Here is a 9,154-nt window from a genome sequence, read left to right as displayed (position 1 = left end):
CCTCCCCCAACTTGGGCCGAGGCAGACACACTACACAGACAAGCATGCCTATGGAGGTGCCAGGAGCACACACACATGCAGCCAAAACAGACACTCACCCAGGGCTGGAGGAGCCACACACATACCTGTGTCGCGCCCCTGACTCACACGGACACACACCACACTCCAGGCTCCAGGACAGACACATATCATCCTAGCACCTGCAACCTGGAGACAGGCCAGGCAGGAGGGGAGGGCTGTGGGTGCTGGGAGCCCTGGAAGCCAATCTTTCAAGAGGAGAGGTTCCAGGCTGGACAGAGAAGGAGAGGCTCCGGTTATGGGGTGGGGGTCGGAGTCCCAGGTGTGAGGAATGTGAGGGGAGAGACAGGGCAGAAATGGTAACTGCCTTAGGGGCTGCAGGGCAGGGGACAGGAATAGAACATCCCCCTTCCTCAGGGGACCCCCAGGGGCTGATTTCTGGAATCTGCTGCAAAGTCCTGGTCCCTCGCTGCCCAGGGCCTCTCCGTGCTCCCACTTCATACCAACCCCGGGGGCAGCCCCCACTGCCCTGAAGCCCTAGGTCTCCATCATCACCCACTTTCTCCTTGCCTCTAATTCCAGGCTCTCCTGCTGCAGGTTGAGACAGGGGTCCCCCTGCAGGACCCTCAGCGGATGTGGAGGCAGGGTGCAAAACCATGTGTTTATTTTTATTAGAAATGTTCTTGGTATAAAAACAATCATGCGCTACACATTGTCATCAATAACCATCACCAAACACCCAGGCACTGAACTCCGTGTCATCGGCAGGAGGGGCAGGCGGGGGCAGGCGGGCAGGACACGCGGTAGACGGGCGGGGGCGGGCGGGCAGGCTGCGGGCCACAGGGACACACACACAGGCCACCGGGAGGACGCAGCACTTTGCAACACACTCAAGATTTGTTTTTGTTTTGGCTTTTTTTGTGTTTTGAATTTTTTTTTCCTTTTTTTCTCTTTTGCGACACGTAAGATTTGGTGAACTGGGCGACAGTGGCAGGGAGAAAGCAAAGGCTGGGTGTAATGAAGGCAAGGAGGGGGCTAGGACAGGAAAGAAACCTGCACAGGAGACCCAGGTGGAGCACAAGAGAAAAAACTGGAGCGACCTGGAGACGGAGGATGCACCAGGGAGAGGGGGCGGAGGCAGAAAGAAGATGGGGAAAAGCAGATCACTCAGACAGGTGAAGACGCAGAAAAGGCAGTGATAAATAAAGACAGGGATGGAAAGAGACTGGGACAGTCACCAAGGGGATAGCAGAGACGAAGGGAGAGAGAAAACCAGCTCCGGGGCCCACGCAGCCTGAGCCCCTGTCATTTGGGGCCGAGAGGGGCCGTGGTCCAAGATGCAGGCCCTTGGGGTGGCCTGCAGCTGGCCCGGCCCCTTGTTCTCCTCCTGTCACCTGCCCGGCTTGCCCAGGCTGCCCAGCAGTGACCGCCGGGGGCTCTGCTGTCCTCAGCACCAAGCCACATCCGTGGGCGCCCACGGGCAGGCAGGACATCAGCTGGGCCCCTGGGAGTGGCCCTGGCCCGACGCATCAGCCACAAGGGTCTCAGGTCCTCCTCCTCTTGTTCGGCTCTGGTGGCCTAGCTAGATTGCATGGTTGGTGTAGGTGACGTAGGTCTGTTTGGTGGCCAGTGCTGGAAGGAGAGAGACCAGGGGTACCCAGGCATCAGGGGCTGGCTTCTTCAACCACACCCCCCCCCCCCCCGCCTTCCGCACAGGCACTGCCGTGCCCGCAGCATCAAGTCCAGACCCCTGAACCAAGCAGTTCACATCCCGCAAACTGCATGGTGGCCTCACCCCACCCATTCCCTTGCTTCCCCACCTTCCTTCCCCCACCCTGCATCTCCTCACCCCCCACCTAGCGCCGCACCCCCCGCCCCCGGCACCAAGTTCCCCCACTCCCTGGACTCACCCAGTGTCTGAACATCCTTCCCACCTCCACACCTTTGCTGGGGCTAGGCTGCTTCCCTGGAGTGCCCTTCCCTCTTCACTCTGTTACTTTAATTAGGACTCCTCCTTTGAGGAGTACTCCCTCCCAACCCCACCTCTCTGGGAGGGTCCCCCAAAACCCCACCCCCGACGAAGCCCCCGCCACCTCCCAACTCCACCACACTCGAGGAGAATCATTTTTATTTGTGATATAATTATATATAGCCTTAAAGTATTATCAACAGAAGTGTTTCAGGTCCACAGCACACATTCTGGAAGAGCACATGCAAAGAACAGACATTAAACATAGCCTGGCAGCCTAGGGGATGGGAGTGGCGGGTTGGGACAGAGGGAATAAATGACGGAACCAGCAGCAGGGCCTGACGAGGCTGGACACTGACTAGCTGACCAGTTGGCCCTTCTGAGTAACTCGGCCCCCGCCCCTCACCCAAGGAAGGTGGAAGGAGGTCCCATCAGGCCTCAGTGTGGCTACTCTTCCCATTTCTGGGTGTCCGTGTCTCACCTCAGCCTTGAGTCTCCCCTATCTGCACCCATCACTCTGGCCCTCGCTCAGCCACCACTGGGACCAGGGCTGCATATCTGGGTACCCCCCATTTCCCAGTCTCAGCCCCCTGGGGCCCTCCCCCCCACAAACACACACAGCTGGGTGACAAGCTTTTCCGGGCAGCATAAGCCTCCCCCACCTCCGCCGGGCCTCACGGTAGCCTAGTGACAAGGCCAGATAAGGGCCACCCTCCTGTGACAAATGAGGCCCTGAGGCCAGAGGGGTGAGGAGCTTGGCCAGGCCCTTGGTTTTGTCTTGTCTGGATCCAGGGTCTCCCTCCACAGCCTGGAACTGCTCAGTGGAGAGTAATCAAGGTCCAAACTGCTGCCTGGGGTGGGAGCTGAGTGCTGGTGCGCAGAGGCGGCCGGGTGGGAGACGGTCACGGTGCCCTTGTGCACACAGCTGCCCTGACACTCCATCAGGGGCCTGTCCCCCAGAAAAGGGATGCCTCTGCCAGGCTTGGCCAGGGTGGCCGGCCCAGAGTGGAGGACATGGAGGGGGAGCATTGTGGTGGGCTGCATGCCGGACCCTCCGATCCTCTTTACCCCGTGCCCATGACGGCTGAGTTAAGACCACATTTCCCACACTCTCTGCTCGATGACATTCCTGCTAATGACATGTGAGTGGAAGGGCTGTGTGCCACTTGCATATCATTTGATTAAAACTGCTGCTCCCATACTTCCTCTCTTCTGCCTTCCGTGGACAGAACAGACACTGAGAGCAACCAGCCTCAGCACAACCCTCTGGGAGCTGATGGGGCAAGAGGGAAGAAACCCGGGTACCCGATCCTGCCCACCCACCACATCAGTGTAGCTGGAAGCCCACCAACATAGGCAGGATTGCTGGGTCCCCCTCCCAGAGAGTCCATCAAGTGTGGCCAGAAGCAAACTTGTGGGGGGTGGGGTGAGCAGAGGGGTACCCCGTAGGACCAGCGGGGCAGCATGAGGGGTGGAGTGCAGGGGAGCTAAAGGAAGAACTTTCTCCTGAGTGCAGGGGGTGGCCTTATGTGGTAATTCAGCTCCCTGTCAGCAGAAATACTCAAGGAGAACATGAACAGTCACTTGGCTGGGCCATAGTCTGGAAGTTGCAAGTCTTAGGTGCCACCCAGACAGGTACAATGGAAGGAAATGGGGCCCATGACTTCAGGAGGAGGCTTACAGCGTGCCAAGACTTGCCACCTTCGTTTCTAAAATGACCCATGTGCCTCCAAGGTGCCGACTGACCACGAGGGAAGAAGGACTGTGGACAGGGCTATTTTGAGGGGGCAGCACCCCGGAGGGGCCTGGGCTGGGCACACTTGGGCAAAGGAGCTGGGCCACGAAGGCAGAGGTGCTGAAAGGGAGGTGGGAGGGTAGGCAGATGAGCGCTCTGGGGACAGGAGCCTCTAACTCCCTCCCTCTGTGACCTCTGGCAGCTCCCCCCTGCCCTGCTAGGCCTCCATTTCCCCACCTGGGGCATGACAGCAGTGGCCCTTTGGCCCAGACTTCTGTCCCTGAAGGGCTTCCCCAGCCCCACGTCTCCACCCTGCTCTCTCCCACAGGGTCAGAAAAAGAGGCGGCAGCCGGCTCTGTGAATCATGAGCTTCAGGCCAGGTCGGTGAGAATCAGTTCCCCAGGGCTCCATCACCCCCTGGGTGAACTGATAAAATTGAGTTTCCAAACCTATAAACCCATCAGCAGCAGTGGCTCAGAGGTGAAGGAAAACTGCAGCAGGAACAGCAAAACCTTCACCAGCTGTAGGGAAACGGGCACCTGGGCCAGGGGCACCAAGGCAACGGGAGGAGAGAAAGTGGCGGGGAGGTGAGGGACAGTTGGACCCTGCTGTCCCTCTAAGACCAGAGCTGTCTCCAATAGAAAATCCAATCCTTGGGTTCCAGAACCTGGAAGCGCATTCGGCCCTCAGCTACAAGCCAGGGGCCCCAGAGTCCTTCAGCGGAGCTTCGGTCTCACCATCTGGAAAATGGGAGCAGTGAGTCTGCCCGGGCCCCCGGGAGCTAACTGTGAGGCTCAAAAGGAAACACTGTGGCCAGGAGTCAGGAGACTTCAGGTCCAGTCCTGCCCTCCCCAGTACAGGGGATCTTAGCACCTGCCAAGAAGCCCTTCCGACAAATTGAACCTCTCAGAGCCTCGAGTCCCTCATCTGTAAAATGGGTGGCTCTCAGCCACAGGGTGGAGGGACATACTCTTTAAGCCCTGTGAAGAGGTGGGCAAAGGGGCAGGGCTGAAATACTATAGCAATTAGGACAGGGTGCGGAGAGTGACACTCCAGGGGCATCCTCAGCCCGAAGGGAGGGATGGGGGCTATAAGCCGAGGGCCCCGAACCCATCCCTTGTCCGTGATAGGCCCTTGCTGGTTTTTAGTCCCTGCTGCCTCAGATAACAATTAGCCGGGCCGTGGCAAGCACAAGCGGACAGCCCCCATTTGCTGCCCTGGGTCTCTTGTGTCCAGTCTGCCCACAATCGGGCCCCTGAATTATTTATTCTGTTGTTTGTGTAAAGATACATGACCTGCCAGTGACAGAGTGAAAAATGTCCCTGCTCCACAGGAGTGACATCTCCCCACTCTTCCTGCTCACACCCCCTCAGTCTGGCATCCCCAGAATTAATCACCTGGCTCCCACCCAGCACCTCCACATCTCCTGCTGTCACCGAGCTAAGGGACAGTGGGGGCGCGGGGTCCTGGTCTCTGGCTCCCACGGCAGGCTAGTGGGGCAAACAGCTCTCATCCTTCCCTTGCAGGAAGCGGGGCTGGGAACACTGTGTCTCCCTTCCCCGGGCCTCTGTTCCCCTCCTTGTCTGGTGGAGGGGTGGGGGTGGAAAGGGGTGGTAATTCTACCCTGTCCCCATGGGACCAACCTCAACAGAGGCAGAAGAAGCCATGTCAGTGAGGAGCCATCAGAGGTGTCTGGGAAGGCCCCGCCCTCTGGTTCCCTCTGGCCAGCGACAGCACCATGACGGTCGCCCTTTGGAGTCAGGGTGTTATCTCCAGTTAGACGCCCATGGTCCCTGGAGGGCTAATGCCCCACTTGGATGAACCCTGGAGCAGAGCTCACTGGACACACCTGCTCCTGCACCAGCAGAGTAAGGCATGGAGGGTGGAACCCGGGACGGGTAAATCTCCATGGGCAGGAGGAAAAAGGAAGCCAGGAGTGTGGATGGGGAGTAGCGAGGGGCCCCTGTTCAGGACAGAAGGGTCTGGTGAGGGGCTGCATTTGGGGTTTCTGCTGATCTGGACACAAAAGGCCAGAGGTGGGGAGTCCTGGGAGGACAGTGCCCCTTCCCATCTCAGAGTGGAGGGCCCAGGTGGCTCCTGAAGGGAGTCCCAGGGCTGTAGGTCCAGGGAAGCTCTGGGAGGAGGAACAGGATTGGAACCAGAGGTCATCTGGCAGAAGATGGGGGAGGGGGGCAACACATTATCTTCAGCACATCAAAGAAGGGGGCATGTCAGAAGCCACCTGTACCACTCTGCACAGAGGTAGGGAGACCGTGTGAAGTCAAGGTCAAGGGAAAGACACTGTGTGGGTCCAGACAGCCACCACCTTGTTGTGTGACCTCAGGAGAGTCACTCACCCTCTCTGGGCCTCAGCTGGGGAATCAAACCTCTAGCCCTACCCTGGCCTCACAGGACTGCTGTGAAGATCACTCAACAAGGGAGAGGGCTTTGGGAGTGAAAAATCCTATCTGGATGTAGGAAGGGACTTTCCTTCTTTCCACAGATGGCAGTCTCTCAACATGTGGGAGCCATGCTGAGAAAGGAAGGGAAGATGCTTCCCCAGGGCCACGAGGTGGGGAGCCTGTGAGAGGTGCTGCCCCAGCCGAAACACACCAGGGAGGCTTGGTCTCCCATTCTCCTGACCTCCTGGTGGGTGACAAAGGGCCTCCTCTCTGGAACCTGTGCTCCAGTCCCTCCTGCAGTCTAACCCATATCCCTCCTGCTGCCATCAACAATGTCCATTTCTGGCCTTTCTCCCAAGACGAGAGGGAAGAAGCTGAGTGCTAACTCCCAGGTCCCATGGGGACTGAGAGTCTCCCTGGGGTGGGGGGGCAGGCTCTTCTCCTCCTTCCCCACCAATGGGAGCCCCCAGGACTTTCAGAGAGCGGGTGAGGCAGGAGAAGCTGCCAGTTAAACTATCTGGACACTTGCATGATGTCCAAGGAGGGAGCCAAGGTCTCAGAGGGGAGGGGGTGACCACAGCCACCCCTCCATCTCTCCCCCCGACCAGAGCAGCTGGGAGGCCCCCAGAGGCCCACCCCACAGGCAGGAGACCCCACGGCTCAGCCCAGAGAGGCCTCCGTCTCTCCGAGGAAGCAGTAGGGATACCACCGCGGAGGTCAAGTCCAGCCCAGCCACCTGCTGGCTGTGTGACCCGGGTGAGTCCCTAACCTTGCTGAGCCTCCCTTTCCTCATCTGTATTACACAGATGATAAAAAAAACCTGCCTTTCAAGGTTGCATGGCAGGGTGGCACAAGATCAGGGCTCAAGAAATGGTCACCACTATGACTGGTGCCCCAGAGGCCCCACCTGTCCCTCACTTGCCCTGCCCGTCTCTCCTCTCCATCTCTTCTCCTCACAGAGGGCTGGCTGCAGGGGGATCAGAGGAGCTGGCAAAGACGGCAGCCTCACTCCCTCCCATGCACGTTCCTGCCCAGGCGCTTGGGCCTGCCCCTCAGATGCCGAGGTCCCTCTCAGAGCGTGACCCTCTACTGTGGAGGTCTCCTTGGACAATCCCTTGGGAACACCCAGCTACCCGAGAACTGAGGCCTCTGGAGGCCCTCCTCCGTCCAAACTACTTCCTCCCTTACCCATCCTGGGGACCCATCTCCTGAGTCCCCATCTCTCAGGGCCCTGGGAGGGGGTGGCCAGGCTGGCCACAGAGCCTCTGTGCCCAGGTTACTAAAGGGCCAGAAGGCAGGGGCCCTCCAACAACCCCTTCTCCCAGAGGGACTGCAAGGGCACAGGCCCAGATGTGGGTGCCAGGGCAGAGAAATCCCAGAGTCCCCCGTCACCCTGCATGATCCAGGTCCCCCCATGGCCTCACCCTTGGCGGCCAGAGATCCCTGCAAGGGTGCAGCTAAGGCTAGTGGGGTGGGACCTTGAGGTTCTCTCCTGGTTACCAGGATGGGGCGGGGCAGAGGGGGCACTAACCTGGCGTCTCAAGGTTCTCCCAGAACTCCCACTCACCCGCGGCCTCGGGGATTCTCCCAGGACCCCCAGAGGACGGGCTCAGGGAGGGGCGTGGCCAGGGTCCCAGGTGGGGGTGCTGGCCTTCTCCAAGAAGGAGGCGGGCCTGGGCGGGGCCCAGAGGGAAAGGGGCGGGGCCGGGCACTCACCTGGGGTCTCGAGGTTCTCGCAGAGCTCAGACTTGGCCTCACCATTGGGCCGGAAGCTGCCCTTCTGCGTGAACTTGTTGGACATGGTGGCGGCGGTGACGACAGCTTTGAGGCTGCGCTTGCGCTTGGGCACATTCTGCTCCGGGTGGAAGAGGATGATGTAGACCTTGGGCATGTAGAGCATCCCCAGGGACACCGAGGCGCTCAGACTCACCGAGACTGTCAGCGTTGTCGTCTGGATGTACAGCTGGAGGTGAGCCAGGGGCGCCGTCAGAGAGGGCTCTGCCCCGGCCTCACGGTCCCGACCCCAGGGACAGACACAGGGGAACAGACCCTGGGAGCCCTGCCCCATGTCCCACTGACTTCGGGCTGAAGGGAGTCGTGGTGTCGAGCTGGGACTTTAGACCAGACTCTCTGGATTCAAATCCTGGCTCCACCACTTACAACTATATGACTTTGGACAAGCCTCACCCTGTGCCTCGGTTTCCCCACGTGGGCATGCTATTATAGTACCTACTTCATAGGGCCGCTGTGAGCATGAAATGCCTTGGTAAATGGTGATTGTATGTACAATGTCCGGCCCATGGTACGTGCACGGAAGTGTTTCCCACTGCTACATGCTATGTGGGGGGAGCACCCCTAAGGAAGGGCCCTCAGGAGACCACAGCTGACCCTCCCAGGAGCAGCCCCCTGCACAGGGCTGGGAGTCAAATGAACGTCTGTTGGTGCCTTGGAGTAACTCCCAGTGGCCGTGCCGCAGCCCCTTGACCAGGCCCCCATTCAGTGACTGTGCCCCCCACTGCCACCCTGTGCAGAGCAGGCCACTGGCATGGGAGCCACCGTGCCCAGCGAGATATGGCAATGGCAGCACAGTCAAAGCTCATTTCACGCTCACTCGCCAGCACTAACAGTGACAGATGTTTAGCAAAATGAAAGTCCATTAATCTGGGTGTCGGATAATCCATTCTTCAATAGTGGGGCCTTCCAGGCAGGGCCTGACAATTCCCACTGCCCCCTGGGGTCCCCTCCCCACCTCTTCCGTCCTTCCCAGCTCTCCAGGCCTCCGCTGTCCCTCCAGCCTCCCTCAGCCTGCGTGGGGCCAGAGGAGGCCCAGGCTGTAGTCCCCAGGTCTGGGCATGGGGAAGGCAGGAAATGCTCTGCCCCCCAAATCTGACGTTTCTAGGCCTGGGCCCCCTCCCCTGGGGCCTGGCTGATGTGCCACCTCCTCTAGGAAGCTCTCCCTGACCCCCAGCTCCATCCGACCCCCTCTGACACCCATTCTCATACTCTACCCCATCTCCTGCCCTCATCCAA

General features: G+C 59.5%; 1 protein-coding gene across 6 annotated transcripts in view; it reads right to left on the bottom strand.

Moving 5' to 3' along the window:
* Window positions 1–682: 682 nt before the first annotated feature.
* GRM4 (glutamate metabotropic receptor 4) overlaps window positions 683–9,154 on the bottom strand; it is a 118,339-nt gene continuing 109,867 nt past the window's right edge. For 2 of the 6 annotated variants that reach the window (XM_027604169.2, XM_027604170.2), the window contains exons 10-11: window positions 7,841–8,087; window positions 683–1,650 (exon numbers count right to left, since the gene is read on the bottom strand). In XM_027604169.2, coding sequence (XP_027459970.1) covers window positions 1,601–1,650; window positions 7,841–8,087 — 297 coding nt within the window. In that variant the 3' untranslated portion in view covers window positions 683–1,600. Of the gene's footprint in view, window positions 1,651–2,129; window positions 2,218–3,937; window positions 4,463–7,840; window positions 8,088–9,154 lie in introns of those variants that run through there. The other 4 variants (XM_027604173.2, XM_027604174.2, XM_027604172.2 and 1 more) reach the window with 4 other exon arrangements.

The sequence above is a fragment of the Zalophus californianus genome, chromosome 7 (genome assembly GCF_009762305.2).
Source record: "Zalophus californianus isolate mZalCal1 chromosome 7, mZalCal1.pri.v2, whole genome shotgun sequence".
In the NCBI taxonomy this organism is placed as follows: Eukaryota; Metazoa; Chordata; class Mammalia; order Carnivora; family Otariidae; genus Zalophus; species Zalophus californianus.
Note: the sequence above shows the minus strand (reverse complement) of the source record. Positions and strands in the feature narration are given on the sequence as shown.